Source organism: Hypanus sabinus, unplaced genomic scaffold (assembly GCF_030144855.1).
Source record: "Hypanus sabinus isolate sHypSab1 unplaced genomic scaffold, sHypSab1.hap1 scaffold_293, whole genome shotgun sequence".
NCBI lineage: Eukaryota > Metazoa > Chordata > Chondrichthyes > Myliobatiformes > Dasyatidae > Hypanus > Hypanus sabinus.
In genome coordinates, this window is record NW_026781079.1 from 185,161 (window position 1) to 205,855 (window position 20,695).

At 41.7% G+C, this 20,695-nt stretch overlaps 1 protein-coding gene across 1 annotated transcript in view; it reads right to left on the bottom strand.

Annotated features, from left to right (window-relative positions):
- Positions 1–1,395: 1,395 nt before the first annotated feature.
- LOC132388285 (uncharacterized) overlaps positions 1,396–20,695 on the bottom strand; it is a 54,418-nt gene continuing 35,118 nt past the window's right edge. The window contains exons 11-14 of the mRNA XM_059960623.1: positions 17,602–17,775; positions 14,036–14,179; positions 7,307–7,400; positions 1,396–1,989 (exon numbers count right to left, since the gene is read on the bottom strand). Of these exons, the coding sequence (XP_059816606.1) occupies positions 7,312–7,400; positions 14,036–14,179; positions 17,602–17,775 (407 nt within the window). The 3' untranslated portion in view covers positions 1,396–1,989; positions 7,307–7,311. The remainder of the gene's footprint in view (positions 1,990–7,306; positions 7,401–14,035; positions 14,180–17,601; positions 17,776–20,695) is intronic.

A 20,695-nucleotide genomic window follows, 5' to 3' on the forward strand; every position in this document is an offset into this window, starting at 1 on the left:
GTAAACCCTTGGCTGCACACAGTCCCGCCGGAAATGTCCCTATTAAAGTTAAAGACACACTTAAAGCACACACTACCCCCCATCCCTCCTCTCCCGCGGTTCTTCCCCCGGAGGGGGTACTCTCCCTGTCCCCCTGAAATGGTGGGTCCCTACACCCCTGGGACCCCTTGCATGTCTCAGTCCCCCACCCGGCCACCATTTCCTGTACGCGGAGGATCGCTCCCGCTGGCCTGAGCCCCTTTTCCAGCCCAACGCGTTCTCTTCCTCCCGCATCTCTCTAATCAGCTGCCCAAATGACGGAGAGGGGCCCTTTTTATAAAACTGCCACAAACTCCACGCCACCTTGTCCTCCTCCAGGGACCCACCGAATATCTGACTCATCATCAGTCTAGCCACATCGTGAGCCTTCACCACAACACCCCCCCCCCCCCCCGGGCGCCGCAACCCCGTAAGCAATCCCTCCAGCCGAAATATATATTCCGAGAGCTTTTCCCCTCTCTCTTGCTCCATGTGTTGAAACTGTGCTAAAAGCAGCCAGGAATCTCCTGACAACCCAAACGCTCCCTCCAAAATTTCTATACATTCCTCCACTGAAGCTGCGGGCTTGTCAACTTTCAACTCCCGGACTACTTTGGCCGCTTCTCCTCATCCGAGCCTGGCCGCTCCTCCAACAACTGGGTCGTCAACTCGATCCAGGTCTCATAGTCAAACACTCTGTCCAGAGTACGCGTGGCTCCTGAGAAAACCCCCCGCTTCGGCCGCGGCCTCGGCCACTCCCACCAGGGAGTTCTAGGACGGCTGCCAGCTCGGAGGCCTCCACGCTTATCTGGGGGCGGGGCCTGGCCAAGCTTCCCCACTTTAATGGTTACTGGCACGTCCCCTGGGGACACATCAAGCTCCTCCTCCGGTGTCTCCTCACCTCCGTCCTCTGAGATGGTGTGGAGTCCCCACAGCCCCGCTGACTGTCACTGGCAGTTCCAACGACCTGACGTCAGCACCCGTACGCACAAACACCCAGTTTGCCTCCATCTCTTTCCCGCACCTCCGTGCTACCAGCTCGATCACCCCCATACCTTTTACCAAACTCAAATCCCTGCACTAACACACCATCCCAAACCCGAAAAGCCATGCCGCTCACCATACACGTTCCAAAACGCACCAATTTACAAACTTATCTCTATCCATCTCCGCACTACTGGACATGCGCGATTACCCACAGGTAGTGAAAATTCAATCCCGGACACGAGCACCCCACAAATTTAACGCTATCACATCGCCAAATGTATGTCTGGAGGAAAAATCTGTTCACCCGCAAAACCGTGTCTCCCATGTAAATGAATGCTGTGGAAAACGCGCTGACGCAAACTCGCACACACGATATCAACAGCACACCAGGAAGGTTTACAGAATATACTTTATAAGTGTAACTGGAATACAGTATATGAAGGAAAAGAAAAAAAAGAACAGGCGCCAAAACTTATCAGATTTCAGTCAATTTAGTGCACATCGTTGGAGCTCAACCAACTAATCCTTCCACCGCTCGTCGCTCTCTTCGACCTTGCACCAGGGGCCAGCCTCAGCGATCGACAGGCAGTGCCGCACACACTCGTCCACTTCCCTTGCCGTCTTCTCCGACTCTCCCAAAAGACCGCCCAATCCCCGCTCCCAGACCAACAAGAGACAGTAACATCCAACAAAAACTGGTTAGCAAATGAATACAATCCCCGTCATCAGCAACCTTAAACCCAAACAAGCTGCGAAAGTGTTCTGCAAGAAGAAGCACTCGCATTACAAAGAAGAACTCTTACTTTTAACAAAGTATAGAAGCCATTTTGATTAACATATGCCGTAACACAAAGAAGGAACCCCTTACATCAACAAACTGGTATTTGCAGAAAATAAAGATGAAAATTCCTCTTGCCATTCATTGAGTTTGTGTAGTGTTTTTTTTACGGATTCTGCTGTCCAGCTCTGGTCTCCTCGGAATGCCTGGAAGAAAGTACATACAGTAGCTGCTTTATTAGGTACAGGAGAAGAAACCCATGTGGTCATCAACCACTGTAGTCCATGACCTTCAAGGTTTGACCTGTTGTGCTTACAGAGGAGCTCTTCTGTAAACTACTGTTAGGACACATGGTTTCAAGTCTAGCTATTTTTTTACCTCTCTCATTAATAAGGAATTTTACCCATAGTACAGCCACTCACTGGATGTCTTTTGTTTTGCATTAGTTTTTGTAAACTCGAGAGCAGGAGATCTCAACCTGGGGTCCATGGACCAGTCAATTAAAGGTAAGGGTCCTTGACAGAACAAAAGTTGGGACCCCCTGCTCCAGAGACTGATGTCTGTGAAAATCCCAGGTTATCAGCAGTTTTTGAAATACCAAAACCATCCCATCTGGCACCAGCAATCCATCTACATTCAAGGTCATTTAGAAAGTGGACTTTAGGACCCAGCAGAACTCCGGACCTTATTGAACATTCTGAGAGCGGTGGTCTTTAGGACCCAGCAGAGCTCTGAATCCGCAGTGTTTCTGTTGATGAAAATAATCACGATCGCGATTGAAAATAAAGTAGAAATAATAAAGCGATCGAAAAGTGGTGAAACGCCATCGATCATTGAAAAAGCATTGGGCTACAGTCTGTCAACGATCGGACCAATTTTAAAGGATAAAGTGAGAAAGGCCCTGCCCCGATTAAAGCTACAATTATTACTGAGCAACGCAGTGGTTTAATTATTGAAATACATATGCTTCTTGAGTATTCTATATGCATAGAAAGGTAAAATATATACTATCTTCTAAGACAAACATTTGACTAACTGACGCTAAATAACACTGGATGTAGCTGTTCATCTCTACAGTACTTATAATACCTAATACAATGGAAATGCTATGTAAATAGTTGTTATACTGCATTGTTTATGGAATGATAACAAGAAAGAAAAGTCTGCACATGCTCCAAGAACAAGCGCTCGAAGAGCACTTCCAGGTTTTCTCGATTCGCAGTTGGTTGAACTCTCGCGCATAAGGAGGGCCGACTGTACAAAGCATAGATAGAGTGGACAGCCAGAGACTTTTTCCTAGGGTGGAAATGGCTAGTACAAGGGGGTACAACATCAATGTGATCAGATGGAAATATATGGGGAGGTGGTGGGGACTATCGGAATTAAGTGCTTTACGGAGAGTGGTGGGTGTGAGGAATATCCTGTTGGGGTGGTAGTAGTGGCAGATACATCAATGGGATTTAAGGAATGTGTAAGGAAATGGATGAGAGGAAAATGGAGAAGTATGTGGAAGGGGAAGAGTTAGACTAAGAGTAGGCTGCATTTCACAGTAACGTCCTATAGAATTGCAATGCTACCATTTTTCTTGTTGATCATGTATTCTGAGATTATTTCATAAAATAACACCTTGCCAGATCTCCGTTAACATATTCTTTAACAGGTTGTGAGCAGTCAGTCAGTTATTGTGTATCACGTTCTAGTGGCAGCAATTGTCTTCATATCAGTGGGCAGGTGAGGATTGGCTACATTACGTCTGGCGGTCACACTTAATCAAGTATTAACAAAGCAGGGTTTCCACTGCTGAATGGAAGGCCTAATGTGCCCAAATATCACAAATTGCCAACATTTTGTTGAAAATCCAGTGACTTTTCTTCGCAGCAGTAATGCTTAAGTATGCAAGTTTACCAATCCTGCAGCTCTGCGAGAACTGTTATCATTTCCTTTGGCCCTCCAAAGACATCTGAAGACTGTCTGAAGGTGAGTCTAATGGACTCTCGGTCTCTGCCTTCCAGATAAAGGGTCACACTTCTCCTTGAAGGATTGGCTGGACAGGACATTGCACAGACTCCAAGGAGAAAAGGCCTATTCTCATAAGGCACACACTCCAATTCATTCAACATCCTTGTAAATCTCTTCTACACTCTCTCTATAGTATCTGCATCCATCCTGCAGTGCGGTGACCAGAAATAGACACAATACTCCAAGTGGGGTATAGTTCAGGTCTTATCTGGCTGTAATGTTACCTCACAGCATTTGAACTCAATCCCACAGTCGATGAATGACAACACACCATAAGCCTTCTTTGCAGCACTGCCAACCTGCACAGCAGCTTTGAGTGTCTTCTAGACAGGACACCAAATTCTCACTGATCCTCCACACCGCCAAGAGTCTTTATATTAATATTATATTCTTTCTTCAAATTTGACCTACCAAAATGAACCACTCCGCACTTAACTGGATTGAATTCCAACTGCCAATTCTTAGCCCAGTTCTGTATCCTATTAATGTCCCGCCGTAACCTCTGATAACCCTCCAGACTGTCCACAACACCCCCAACTTTTGTGTCATCAGCAAACTTACTGACCGACCCTTTTACTTTGTTATCCAAGTCCTTTACAAAATTCACAAAAAGGTGTTGCGGAACAGATCCCTGAGGAACACCACTGGTCACCGACCTCCATGCAGAATACAAACCACCAGCAACCACCCTCTGCCTTTACAGGCAAGCCAATTCTGGATCCACAAAGCAGGGTCTCCATGGATCCCACACCTCTTTACTTTCTGAAGGAGCCTTGCATGGTGTACCTTATCAAATGCCTTACTGAGATCCATATACACTACATCTACAGCTCCACCTTCATCTACGCATCGCTACTGTTTTTAAGAAAAGCTCCCACGCAAGGAGAAAGAAATCATCTCATTTGGTGGTGCTCTGCCTGGCTTCTGCTACTGGTAATAATAACAACAACTACTACCCATCTTCTACCTTAGGCCATGAACTTATCAATCACCCTTGATGAGTTATTAACTGATGATATTAACTTCAAACTTTCTGCACGTGCATGTAACAAGAGCTGTATAACTAATCTCCTACTTAGGCTATGAACTTATCAATCACCCCTGCTGTGGACTTTCTGGAGGTCCAAGATCCGTGTGCTCCACAACTGCTGGACTAAGTGTGTATATCTGAGGAGGGGATTAAGTTGAAAAATAGATGTGCTAGGTTTTCTAAAATCGACTCCTTCGACATTAGGCCACAGACATAGTAATCGCCCCTCGTATTCGGGGGGGCTATCAAAAACACCCAGTAGACTTATTGCCCCCTTCCTGTTTCTGACTTCCACCCACAATGACTCAGTAGACAATACATCCACGATTTCCTCCTTTACTGCAGCTGTGTTACTATTCCTGATCAGCAATGCCATACCCCAACCTCCTCTGCCTCCTGCCGTGTCCTTTTTGAAAGATCCAAAACCCAGCATACTCAGCAGCCATTCCTACTCCAGAGCATCCATGACTCTGTAATGGCCACAGCATCATAGTTCCACATATTAATCTATGCTCTTATATCATTTGCCTTGTTTATGATAGTCCTTGCTTTCGAACAGGCATATCTCAGGCCATCTGACTGAGCATCATTGCTCTATCATCTGCTTATTCTTCCTCACAAACTCACTGCAAGCTGTCGCTACTCGTGCGGCAACTGCCCCACCCTCTGCCTCTTCACTTCGGTTACACTCCAAGTTTAAAATCTCCCCAATATCATCATTATTCCTCTCAGGATATTGGCTCCCCCCCAGTTCAGGTGCAACCGATCCCACTTGTACAGGTCACTCCTTCTCCAGCAAAGACTCCAATGATCCAAGAACTTCAAACCCTGCTCCGGCAACATGTGCCCAGCCGCTCATTCATCTGTTCTGAGCTTCACTAGCTCACTGCAATGGGAGTAATCCAGAGATTACCACCGTGGAGGTCCTGTTCTTCAGCCTCCTTCCTGACTCGTTAAACTGACTGCGTAGGAGATCTTCCCCTCTCGTGCCTATGTCATTGGTACTGTTATGTGCCATGACCTCTGACTGCTCACTCTCCCCTTCAAGTGACATCCTGGACACTAGCCCCTGGGAGGCAATGCACTATCCTGGCATCACTGCTGAGTCCCCTATGACTATTGCTCAGCCTGAGGCTCAGAGCTGACCATAGTGCTATTGGTCTGGCTGTTGCTGCCTTGCCAACATAGGTCTTCCAGCTGATTAGTACCCAAAGGGTATACCAATTGATGAGAGGAATGGCTACAGGGGGATCCTACACTGACTTTTTTCTCTCTTTACCTCTCTCACTGTTCACCCTTCGAGTCCCTGAGTTCTGCAGACTTGGTGCAAGCACCTGTTCAGAAGTCTTACCAGTCGATCGCTCTATTTCCTGGATGATCCTTACTTCATTGAGCACCAGCTCCAGCTCGTTAATGTGGTCTTTTGTGAGCTGGAGCTGGCTGCATTTCCCTCAGGTGTAGTCATCAGGGAGAGCATCTCGTTCTCATGGACTCCCACATCCTAAAGGAAGAGCCATATCTGCCATCCTGCCTGCACTGTACTATGGGCAACAAAGACCGAATAAGCAATCATGAAAGGAAAACACTACCCTTCTTGCTTGTTTCTTTGGTCTCAGCCTCTTCTTATCGAAGCCCCTCGAGTCAAAGCCTCTAAGTTTCCCCTCTGACTCTAGCCCACACTCTGCTTGACCCTCCCTCTCTAATATGGTTTAAGCAATATGAAAAAAACCCCCACAAAAGTAGAAAGAAGTCACTGCATTTGGTGGTACACTGCCTGCAATCCGCTGGTACCGAAAATAATAATACAGGCTATTATTAATATGAATGCACACATCCCTGCCCACTTGAACAGTAACCTTCTTAAAAACTGGTCAGCATAGGTTCAAGGTCAGGGGTGGAGCTTCTGCATGTTGAGGATGGTGAATATGCAGATGAAGAAAAGTTCAGTGGTGACAGGTACAATAATGTCATTTTAGGGATATTTGGCTAAGTGTACGGATAAGAAATTTGCAGAGGGATGCCTGACAAACACGGGCAAATGGTATCAGCATTGAAGGGCACATTGGTTGACATCAGTTCGAATGGACAACCAATATTCCCACTCTATGTGATTGACTATCTACATTTTCAAACGATCCCAATGATTACTTCAATACAACAGATTACTAAATAAACATGTTCACTCCGAATGGCATCATTTCACTGAGCATTTAATCAAACAATTTCATGTTGTAATAACCAAAAAGGCATTTATTATTTTCTCTGCAACTACTTTCATTCTACTAACCTGCAAAATAGGGACTGTGTCTCAATTTGTATCTCAAAAACAAACAAAAATAAAAGCAAACACCCCACCATTAAAAAAGCAGCCAATTCAGTTTGTTACTTTCATCATCCTGAATATTGTTCTCCAGAAACTTGTAGAAAATATCCCAAATTTCCCAAAATTTGTTTTTTTTTTAAATGTAGCTTACCTTTTCTAAGCACGAAAAGTAGTCATTCCTTTAAGCCATTGTGAAAATGCACTGGTTATTGCCTTCTTCCATGAATAGATTATGCAGCATATGGCTTCCAAAAAAACAAAAAAGTATTAAGCAGAGACCTTACATTTTTGGTGTTTACAAAGTCCTTTGGATAAATGTTCAGAATACATATTTTAATGAGACTCTTGGTGGCGCTAAATGGAGTAGGTCGCATTTTTGGCTCTGCTCTGATCCTTTTTCAATGTACTAATCTCCCCTTTATTATATGTAGCAAAGTGAGTTTAACATCTTTATATGTTTGAAATTTGGTTTAATTGACAGAAATGACTTCCAGAACAAGAAAGGCATTAGCCAAAGGCAAAAAAAAAACGGTAATGGAACTGGGAAGAAAGACCAACCAACATAGCCTCAACTTACTTTACAAGCTATTTCAAACTTACTGGATAAAAGATTCGCTGGACTGGATGAAAAACTGGATGGAAAAACTTGATAAAAGATTCGCTGCGTTGGAAATAATGCTGAAGGAGAATAAAGGCAAATTGAAAGCACTCGAAGAAGAGAACACAATACGTCAGCAAGTCAGCGAGCTTACTGAAGCTGGGAAACAGAGGAAATCCAGAAAGAGCTCTTTTGAAAGGAAATTAAATTCGACTACTCGTACACTGGAGCAGTATAAAGCTAAGGTTATCGATTTGGAGAGTCGCAGTCGCTGACAGAATTTGCGAATAATTGGTCTCAATGAATACGACAAGAGCGGGGACCTTACTGAATTTTTCTCTAAATTCTTAATGGATGCTTTTGGATCGGAGGTTTTTAAGTCACCCATGATACTCGATAGACCGCACAGATCGTTAAAATCTAAACCATTGAAAGAGTTAATACCACGTCATGTTATTCTGCGGTTTCACTACGTGAGTGCGAAGAAGCGCTTAATTCGAATTGCTCGTCGTAAAGGAATTATTGAATAGCAGAATCTCAAGTTTTGTTTAGTTCAAGATTATTGCCCCGAGGTAATGCAAGAAAGAGTGCATTTTAAAGAAGTCATGTTGCAATGTTATCAAAGGAATCTTCGGCCAGCTCTGCTGCACCCCACCCGCTTAAAAGTAGTCTTACCTGATAAAACATTTAAATGTTTCAAATCAGTGGAAGATGCAGAACAATTTCTCGAAGAGAGATCGGATGTTTAATCAATTTTCCGTTTCTATACATCTGTATACCTCGGGTTTGTTAGTTAATAATTAGCTTATAGAGTCGGACATTTTAGTTCGTGAAACCGTGTCCTTGGGCTGATGTTTTGGATATTTTGTTTGGGTTCATGTCTGTTTCACATTAAAGTTTTCATTCTTTTCATTTATGATTTTACTCTCATTTTTAATTGCTCATTTTAGAAAATTATTAAGGCTTTTACATGGTGATTAATTACTGTAAAGAATGTACTCGGTTTTATTTTTAAGACCTTGTTTACAAAGTATTTTTTTCACTTAGTCTGTGTTTGGCAATCTTTTCGTAATATTTTGGCTATGGGGAGTGAGCTTTTTTTTCTTTTAAAATTTGCAGACTTGCCACGAAGAGAGATTGGGGGGGGGGGGGGGGGGGTTTGTTGGGTCTCAGATAGCTTTCAGGCTGCATATTTGTGAGGTTTCTTGGCTTTGGGGAGGGGCGGGGTTTTCTGTTACTCCAGTTTTTCATTTCATTTGGGCTGCTTTGAAACTACAGAAATGTCTCTATTGTCGTAACTTCCGGTTCCTCTTTAAACCTTTTTCCCTCTTCCTGGTTCATGAGCTTCCTATGCAACTTAGTTAACCATTTACATACCATATAGTTTATTTAAGGAGAAAGGATAAGATTGTTAATTCTGTTTCGTGGAACACAAATGGTTTGAATCAGCCAATTAAACGGAAGAAGATTTTATAAGGTTTTTCATAGATTAAATGCTCAGATTATGTTTGCACAGGAGACTCATGTGAAGAAGGAGGATAATCAGCCATTTTTTAAGGTTGGAAAGGCCAACAGATTCACTCTAGTTCTTCTACCAAATGAAGGGTATTTCAATTTTTATAGACCCTTCGATCCCATTCATACATTATGACATAATTTCAGAACCATATGGTAGATTTCTACTAATTACTGGTTTACTTTATAAACAAAAAGTAGTTTTGGCTAATGTTTATGCACTAATGGCTAATTTCTTAGGCAGCTATTTATATCATTTCCCAATCTAAATGAATATAGGTTAATAATGGGCGGAGATTTTAATTGTTGTTTGAACCCGATGTTGGATAGGTCTGCACCCAATTAGGTACCTTCAAATAAATCTGCAACTTTTATTAATTCCTTCTTAGCTGACACTGGAATTTTAGAAATTTGGAGGTTTCTACATTGCCAATGATAAAGAATTCTCCTTTTTTTGCATGTTTATCACAAGTACTCTAGAATCGAATGCTATTTTATTGACTCTCGTTTACTTTCATCCGTCATTGTCAGTATGATGCAATCGCCATTTCTGACCATGCGCCTTTGAAATTATAAATTAAATTTAGTGATGTAACTTCTAGTACTAGACAATGGCGGTTCAACTCTATTTTGCTTCAGGATATAAATTTTGTTAATTTTATTAAAGAACAGATTGCATTTTACTTTTCATCTAATTCAACTGAAGAAATTTCCAGTGGGATATAATGGGATACCTTTAAAGCATATATCCGTGGACAAATTACTTCATATTCCACTGGATTAAAAAAAAATGAATTAATAGTGTATTAACGTGTATTGACTGATAGGATTAAAGATATTGTCAAAAAAATTCTATTGCTCCCAATTTGGAGCTTTATAAAGAGAGAGTTGAACTTCAGATGCAACATAGTTTGTTATTAACATCGCCGATTGAAAACCAATTACTTAAATCTAGGAGTCAATTCTATATACATGGTGATAAATCAAATAAATTGTTAGCTATTCAACTGAAAAGCAGCTTTGGCAAAACGTCAGATTAATAAACTTCGTAGACGGGTTGGTGTTTTGACGGTTAATCATGATGAAATTAACAAATCTTTTATATAACAATTTTACACTAATTTATATCAATCAGAATTTCCTGATGATACTACTATACTGAATGTATTTTTAAGGAAACTAAGTTTTCCGGAATTACCAGTTGATGAACGTTTGGTATTAGATGCACCCATTATACTATAGCTGAAGTTTTAAGACTTTTCCAGATTTACTCTCCCTGGTTATGTAAATCTTTTAAAGATGCTTTATTAGTAGGTAAATTACCACAATCCTTTTATGAAGCATCAATTTCCTTAATTCCTAAAAAAGATAAACATCCCACTGAAAGTACACCATACAGGCCTACATCTTTGTTGAATGAGGATTCTAAAATCTTTTCCAAATTATTAGCATTAGATTATGAAGGTATTGCCTCAGATTATTTCTGAGGATCAGACAGGATTTATTAAAAATCGTTATTCACATTTTAACGTTAGGATGTTAATGAACATTGTATATACGACTTCATCTAATACTTCAGAATGTGTTATTTTGCTTGACGCCGAGAAGGCATTTCATAGACTTGAATGGGAATATTATTTAATATACTTCAGAAATTTAATTTCAGTTGAAAATTTATATCTTAGATTAAACTGTTATGTCATACACCCTTGGCTGCCATATTTACCAATAATTAGAGATCCTCGTTTTTTTTAGCTTTCAGTAGAGTTTAATAGCAATTATTTATGATTTGATTATGAAAATACGTCTAGGTACTTCTGATAAAAGTGGGAAAGAGAACTTCAAACATCTTTATCTACAGAGGAATGGGAGAAAATTCTTAAACTAGTTAATACTTCATTAATGTGTGCCAGACATGCTTTGATACAATTTAAGGTGGTTCATAGGGCTCATATGTCCAAAGATAAGTTAGCACGTTTTTACCGTCATATAAACCCTGTTTGTGATAGATGTAATTCTGAAGTAGCTTCTTTGACACATGTTCTGGTTGTGCCCTCTGTTAAAAAATATTGGAAAGATATTTTTGATATTATTTCAGCACTTCTGTGTGATGATTTAAAACCTCATCCTATCACTGCAATCCTTAGACTACCAGTGACAGACTCTCATCATTTATCCACATCAGCTTGCTGTTTAATTGCTTTCGTGACATTAATAGCCAGAAGATCGAGTTTATTTAAATGGACAGATTCCAATACACCTACCACATTTCAATGGTTTTTCCAAACGATTGCGTGTTTAAATTAAGAAAAGATTAGGAGTAGTACTATGGACCCCTTGGTTAAATTTGAAGAAAGATGGAAGCCTTTTATTCAATGTTTTCATGCGATGTATGTTGACCCTTTCTGAATCCTTTATTCAGTATTTTTTTTTTCTTTGTGTGTAGAGGAGCGGAGTTAAACTACAAAATATAATTATAACCGATGAACTATGGCAGCCCAATCTTTGTTTGTGTTTTTTTTAGGTTAGTCTGTGTTTTCTCTCTCTTTCTCTTTTTCTATAATTATAATTATCTTTTTCATGGTTAATTACTAAGAGATTGGGAGGTTAGACTCCATTTGTTACTTGGATATGTGTTTCTACATGTTAACTGTTATTAATGTATTCCTAATATCTATGTATTAGTATTAATATTGTTTATTGGAAACTTAATAAAAAGATTGAAAGAGAAAGAATACATAATTTAGGATCAAAGGGCATCTTTTTTTCCAATAATCTGTCTAATCAAATCCTGTACCTTCTTCCAGAAGCAAATCATCTGGGGGCACTGCATGCATCTGGAATGTTGGGGGTAAAGTGATGCAAACTGACCGAAGTAAAATATTAAAAACACAAAATGCTGGCAGAACTCAGCAGGCCAGACAGCATCTATGGGAGGAAGTAGTGACAACAGTCCGAGCAGGTGAAAGACCGCTCCCCAGTGTGAACTCGCTGGTGTACCATTAGGTTGGATGACCGAGCGAATCCCTTCCCACAGTCTGAGCAGTTTTTCAACATTCGAGCTGTCGGCATAAACAGCATAGTAACATCAGGATTAGTTTATAATTTGCTTCAGGAAGACGCAGCGATGTGATCTGTGAACTACAGTTGTTCGTTACCTGTCTGCAAAGTATTCGCTCTCAGGAAGCAAGAGATATGCAGCAACGTGCTATAGATTTCTGTGTTCTAAACAAATTTTATGTCTCAATATCGACATTTGGGTTGCCAAAAGCATCAGTATCCAGCATTACCTCTACAAACAATTTTGAAGAAAATGCTTCAGTTGTGCTAACAAATTAGGTGGTTTAGTACACAGTGAAGCAAGTTTGTCAAAAGTTACGAGGGCACTTTGATCAACTAATTGTTTGGGTTCAGCACTGTCAGCTGGCATTGAATCCAGTTATGTGTGAGGTTTTGCAATTGTGAAATCACTTTCATAGTAAAGGATAGGGCCTGCAGAGTGTTGTGGAACAGGGACATAACAGTACAGGTAAATGGTTCACTGCAAGATGCATAAAAGGTGTGATGTGATGTCACTGGTAAACCGGATGCTGACAGTGGCACTTGACACATCGATCTGCATCAGTCAGGTCATTAAATGTTCCGATAGCTCAGGATGTTGCTGAGGCCATACGTTGAGCATCGCATTCTGTTTTGCTCACAGGAAAGATGTCAGTCAACTGCAAACATTGCAAAGAAGCTCCAGTCACCTCTTCTTTGCTCTTCTAATTCTCAATAAAATAAATTGAAATAACAGTGGTGGGTGTATGAAGACAATAGGATCTTTTAAAAGCCTCTTTGATAAGTACATCGAGCGTCAAAAAATAGCGGGCTATGAGCTTGGGAAATTCGAGACAGTTTCCAGAGCAGGTTGCATGGCTGGCACCACATTGTGGACAAAGGGCCTGTAATGTGCTGTAGATTTCTATGTTATCAACAAATTTTACGCCTGATTCTTGACTTTTGAATTGCCAAAAACATCAGGATCCAGTACTATTTATTCAATTTTGAAGAAAATGTATCATTGCAAAGAAACTCCGGTCTGTCATACAGTGAGAGGTTGTGCAAGTTTAGAGTTTACTCCTTGGAGAGCAGGAAATTGAAAGGACAGCTATTTAGGGTATTCAAAATCAGAATGGGTATTATAACTGTGAATGCACACTTCCCTCCCCCATCACCACCCCCTTCACGTGTACACCTCTTATAAAATGGAGAGCAAAGATTCAAGGTGAGAGGGTGATAATATTTAAAAGGGACAGAGGTGGATCTTTGCACATGGAGTGTGGTGCAGATGCAGATGGTGCGACGTTGAGTTAAATACAAGTTGAGAACAAAACAACACACTTTAGGAATATCTGGACTGGTTTTTCGATAAGAATATTGCAGAGTGATTATATGCCAAACATGGCATTAGTGTAGGAGGGCACTTTGGTTGGTGTGGACAAGTTAGAATGAATCCTCTGTTTCTGTGCTAAACTACTCCATGATTCTGCATTCCCTTTCATTTATATGACTGTGTACATTTTCAAACAACCCCAAGGGTTACTCCAATGCAACTGACCATTAAATAAACAAGCTGACCCTGAACAGCAACATTTCACTGAGCATTATATTGAACAACATTCTGTTGCAATAATTGACATTGTCCTCAACTGTTTCCTTTGAAACCACTTTCATTCTGCTAACATGCATAATACTGAATGGGTCAAGTTAACACTGAGAACATACCAGAAAGCAGTTTGCTCGGACCTACAAGCCAATCGTCAATCAATTGATCGGAACTGAAAATTGAGCTCTGAATTCGTTGCTCAGACGACGCGCTGGCAGACTGCGGTTGATTGGAGTCTCCACCCATTTCACTTGTATCAGCCCCTGTAACAATGCAAATCCAAACTAAAGGAGAGAATTCACCAAGAAAACAAAAGTGGCAAACATTGAGAAGGCCCTTCCGACCATTGAGTACATCTGCACAGAATGTGAACACAACAGCAACCATCATCAATACCCCTCCACATCCAGGCCATGTTCTCTTCTCCCTGATGACAGGAGGGTTCGTTCCTGATAAGTAAGGACATCAAAGGTTTTGGGTAGACAGCAGGAGAATGGGGCCGAGAGGGATAGTAAATCAGCCAGGCAGAATGACTGAGCAGACCCCATGGACTAAAAGGCAAAATTCTGCTCCTATGTCATAATCGCCCTACCAGCTGCAGATTTCCCTGCAATTCACACCTTAACCACTCGCCTTTAAGGATTGGAGGTGGTGCAGTCGATAAGTTCAAAATCTTTAGCATCACAATCTCAGAGCATTGGTCCTTGGTCCAAGTACGGAACAGTCAGAAAAAAAATGGCAAAAGAACATCCCTACGTCATTTGAATCTTGCGCAAATTTGCCATTGTCACCCGACACTTCGACAAACTCCTGCAGATGCTCAGTGGACAGTATCCTAACTGGTTGCATCACGGGCTGTTTTGGAAACGCCAATGCCCAAGCGAGGAAAAGCTAAAAAACCGTGATGGATACAAGCTTTTTCGTCACAGGCAAAGCCCTCTCCTCTATTGAGTGTTGTCACAAAAGAGCGGCCTCATGAATTTTGTGCGTTAGTCAGAATAGAAAGATATCTCTTTAGAAAAGAGAAATTGATTCTTTTTCCAGTCAAATTGTGTTCAATCTTGGATTTGATAAAACTATCTCTGGAGGCCAAGTCACTGGGTTCATTCAAGCAGGGGTTGGTAGATTCTGTCTAAGAAAGAGTATCAAACGTTACAGGGACAACGCGAGAGAATGGGGTTGAGCAGGACAATAGATCAGCAAACATGGAATGGCGCAGCAAATTCAATGGACTACAAGGCCAAATTCTGCTCATATGTCTTGGTGCCCGTCACTTGCATCTCTCCGTTTACTGGTTCTTAGGACGCCTCACTCTGTAGTTACTACCTATTGTATGTTTCAGGGAATGTATGTGGATGGTGATGAAAGTGTGGAACGAGCCGCCAGAGGAAGTGATGATGCGGGTTTGATTCGAGCAGGTAATAGAAGATTGGATAAGTACATGGATGGCCTGGTGGTGAGGGTCAGTGGGGCGAGGCAGAATAATACTTCAGCATAGACTTGATGGGCCAAAGGATCCGTTCCTGCTCCGCAGTGTTTAGTGACCTTAACACACCTGTGTTCACTGTCACTCCTGAGTTCACTGGATCCCTGTCAATACTGGCAACTTTAGAAGTGGCGGGAATGGGCCTTTCAACATTCGAGCTGTCTGTATAAACAGCATAGTAACATCAGCATTGCTGATAATTTGCAGAAGAACATAGGAAAGTGACCTGTGAAATAATTATTCAATACATGTCTACAGACTTTTCTGTCTCAGCAAGGAAGAGAAACAGGCCCCTCAGGCGATGATGTCAACCTTAACCATCCACATGAAGTGTCCAATTTATTAGGTGCATGTGTGGTCTTCCACTATAGCTCATCCACTTTGGTTTGAGCAAATGATCCTCTTGACCACGTCTGCATGCTTGATGTGTTGATTTGCTGCCATCAGACTGGCTGATTGGATATTTACATTCATGAGCTGGTGAACAGGTGCAACAAAGTGGCCAATGTGTGTGCAAGTTACTGTTCAGTGGATTTTCCAGCAATTAAGAATGTAGTTGCCTTTGTGTTTTTTTTCTGGAAACTTTGTGCAGTAGCAAGTATCATATTACTTGAATCTGCCATCTTAATAGTTAACCATATAGGAACGATATTTTTGCTCTCAGTCTTCTGCTCAGAGAAGATCACGTTACTTTTGTTTGGCTCTTTTGTTTGACTGTTTGGACAGCTCTTCATTGGTCATATAAAATTTAAGAGAACATACTTAAGCAGTAAGCTTTGTGTCTTATTCTTAAGAGGAACAGCCCCCTCAGACCATCACGTGGACATCAACCATCCACATACAGTGTCTAACTTATTAGGTGCATGTGTGGCCTTCCGCTGCAGCTCATCCACTTTGGTTTGAGCAAATGAAACTCTTGATTATGTCTACATGTTTTATGCATTGAGTTGCTGCCATGTGATTGGCAGATTAGATATCTACATTAATGAGCACATGGACAGGTGTAACTAATTAAGTGGCCACTGTGTGTCCACGTGGTTGTTCAATGAATTTTTCAGTTGCCTTTGCTTTTTCTGGAAACTTTGATCATAGGAAATATCATATTTCTTGAATCTGGCATCATATTGGTTATCGACATAGAATGGATACTTTTGTTCTCAGTATTCTCCTCCAGGAAATTACATTAATTCTCCTGTCCTTTTCATTTCAGTATTTGAGCACCTCTTCTTTGGTCTTACAACGCTTCAGAAAACAAACTCAAGCAATACATTTTATGCCTCATTCTTGACGTCTAGATCGCAAAAGCATCGGGATCCAACAAGTTGCATTTGGTAGGTCGAATCAAGGTGGCAATTTCATAGTGAAGGACGGGCCCTGCAGAGTGTTGTGGAAGAGGGAGACCTAAGAGTCCAGGTAAATATTTCACTGAAAGGGGAGTCAGAGGTAAAGAGCCAGATCAATGAATTTCGGTGATGGATCATAATGTCCAATAGTACTGGATGTTGCTGAGGCCATACCATAGTTTTGGTCACATGGTTTCATTCAATTGCAGATATTGCAAACAAACTCCAGGGCCTGATTTACAGGGAGTGGTTGTGCAGGATAAGCACCAACTCCTTGGAGGGCAGAAAACTGAATGATATCCTAATAGAGGTATTCAGAACAGTAAGTGGTATTAATCGTCTGACTGCAAACATCGCTACCCCATCACCACCCTCTCTCAGGGCAAGCTTCTTCAAAACTGGACAGCATCGGCTGAAGATGAGGGGTGGAAACAATTAAAAGGGACCTGTTCGGAGCTTCTGCATGTGGAAGGTGAAGATATATTAATAGAGCTAAGCTGAATTGATACAAGTACAACAAAGACATATTAGGGACATTTGGCTACGTGAATAGATAAGAAAGGTGCTGAGGAACACTTGCCAAAACAAGGTATTAGCATTAGCTGGCATGGACAAGTTAGAATGAATTGCCAGTTTCTGTGCTATGTTACTCTGTGACTCTGTATTCCCACTCTATCTGTTTGACTACCTTCACTTTCAAACAATCCCAATGGTTACTCAGGTACAACATATCATTGAATAAACAAACTCACTCTGAATGGTATAATTTCACTGAGCATTTAATTGTACAATACTCTGTTGCAATAATCAATAAGGCATTCACTATTTCCTTTGAAACTACTTTCATTTTACTAACCTGCAAATTGGCGACTGAGTATCAAACCGTCTTCAGAAAGTCTGCGTCTTCTTGTACGACACTGAAGAGGCCTGGTGGGCGGAACTACACCTTCTTCTGCTTCACTGCTAATTGACTGTTCAAGATCGCTGTCCTCTTTCGAGGAACCAAACAAGATTATGCCAGTCTGTTGCACTGTTAACAATGCAGATCCACATTAAAGTAGAGAAGTACAGAGACATATTTCAAGAAAAAAAGTGGCAATCACTGAGAAAGAAAGCCATTCCCACAACCATTGAGTATATCTACAAGGTATACTACCAGAACAAAACAGCATCCAGCAAATGCCCCCTCCACATGCAGACCATGCTGTTTTATCACTGATGTCAGAAGTGTTGGTTCTTGATTAGTAACAACATCAAACGTTACGGGGAGAAGCAGAAGAATGGGAATGAGAGGGAATATTAAATCAGCCATGATGGTCTGACTGAGCAGACCTGATGGACCACACTGTGCAATTCTGCTCCTATGTCTTATGGTCCCACCAGCTGCAGATCTCCCTGTAATCCACACATTGATCAGTAGCCTTTAAGCGACTGGAGGTGGATGTGGTCGATAAGTTCAAAATCTTTGGCATTACAACTTCAGAGGACAGGTCCTGGGTGCAACACAGAACCGTAATAACAAAGACAGCACAAGAGCATCCCTATATTATTTGAAACTTTCGCAAATTCGGCACGTCACCTGACACTTCGACAAACGTCTGTAGACGAACAGTGGACAGCACTCTAACTGGCCTCACCACCGTCTGTTCTGGAAAGACCAATGCCCGGGAATGGAAAAGCCAAAAAAAATGATGGATACAGGCCTTTTCATCAACTCTCCTCGATTGAGTGTTGCCACAAAAGAGCGGCCTCATGAACTTTGTGTGTGTAGGAATAGAATAGAAAAATAACCCTTCAGAAGAAAGGAAAAGAAGATTTTTTTTCAGTCAATGGGTGACCGATCCATGGAATTTATTGGAGGAAGGCTGTGGAGGCCAGGTCACTGGGAACATTTCAACAGCGCTTGATAGGTTCTGGATCAGTAAGATTAACAAGCATAACAGGGAGAACGCAAGAGGAACAGGATGAGCTGGAAAATCAATCAGCAAAGATGGAATGGTATATCAAAATCGAAGGGCCGAATGGCCTAATTCTGCTCGTGTGTCTTATTTCCCATCACCTCCTTGTTCACGCGTTATCGGTTCTCAAGAAGCTTTACCCTGCAGTTACTACTGATGAACTGTTTCAGGGGAACATGTGGGGGAACTTCTTCATGCCAAAGATGATGAGAGTGCGGAACGAGCCGCCAGGGAAAGTGATGCTACGGGTTGGGATTGAACAGTTAATAGAAACTTCGATAAGTACATGGATGGGATCGCTCTGGAGGTGTAGTTTGGTGGGCTGAGGCAGAATACGTTTCTAGCATGGACTTGATGGGCCAAAGGACCCACTTCTGCTCTGCCGTGTTCAGCCACTTTAACACAACCGTGTAACATGACCGAAGTCACTGGATCCCCATCACTATTGGCACCTTTCCACGTGGCAGGAATGGGTTATTCATCACAAACTGTCAGCATGAACAGCATAGTAACATGAGGATTAGATGATGATTTGTTTCAGGAAGACGAAGCGATGTGATCTGTGAACTGCAGTTGGTCATTACCTGTCTGAAAAGTATTCTCTCTCATTAAGGAAGAGATATGCTGCAGAGAAACAGGCCCCTCAGCCGATTATGTCGACATCAACCGTCCACATACATTGTCTAATTGATCAGCTACCTGTGTGGCCTTCCACTGTAGCTCACCCACTTTGGTTTGAGCAAATGACCCTCTTGACCATGTCTGCATGTTTTATGCATTGAGTTCCTGCCACGTGATTGGCTGATTAGATACCTACAGTAATGAGCATTTGCATGTGGCCACTGAGTGTACACGTGATCCATCAGTGAATTTTCCAGCATTACAATGGCAATTGCCCCAACTTTTACGGAGACTTTTTGGTTCAGAAATAAGAGTGAAATTAATTGAATCAGCCTTCTTATTGGTTGATAAAATGTAATGAATGTTTTTTACTAAGCAGTAATCTGCTGGAGGAACATGGTACTTTTTTGTCTCTCTCTCTCTGTCCTTTGAGTCTTTGGTTACCTCTTTTTTGCTCTTCTTACCCTCAATAAACTGAAACAACAGTGGTAGGTGCATGAAGATGGATCCAATGGGCTCTTTTAAGAGTCTCTTAGACAGGTACATAGAGCATCGGAAAATAGAGGGCTAGACACTTGGGAAATTCTGGGCTGTTTCTAGTGTAGATTGCATGATCGACAACATTGTGGGTCGAAGGGCCTGTAATGTGCTGTAGATTTCTATATTTAAACAACTTTTATGCCTCAATCTTGACTTTAGGATTGCCAAAAGCATCAGGATACAACACTATTCATACAAACAATTTTGAAGAAAATGCATCCGTTGCGCTTAGTAAGTTTGCAGATGATAACAAATTAGGTGCTCTGGTAAACAGTGAAGAAAGTTGTCAAAAAATATGGGGGCATTTAGATCAACTCGTTCTGTGGTTTGCAGATTGTCAGTGGCATTCAATCCATTTAGGTGAGGAGTATTGCACTTCCATCGTAAAGGGTAGGTCCTGCAGTGTGTTGTGGAACAGGAAGACAACAGTAGAGATAAACAGTTCACTGCAAGAGGCATAACAAGTAAACATCTGGAGTAATGTGATGTCTCAGATCAACCGGATGCTGACAGTGGCACTTGACACACTGATCTGTATCAGTCAGGTCACTGAATTTCGGTGATGGAACGTAATGTTCCCATACCTCAGGATGTTGGTGTGGCCATACATTGAGTACTGTGTACAGTTTTCCTCACAGGAAAGATGTCATTCAACTGCAAACAGTGCAAAGAAATTCTGGGGTCTGACATACAGTGAGAGGTCATGCAGGTTTGGAGTTCACTCCCCAGTGAGTACGAAATTGAAAGGAGAGCTATTTGGGGGATTCAAAATCAGAATGGGTATTATAGCAGTGAATGCACACTTCCCTCCCCCATCATCACCCCTTTCAA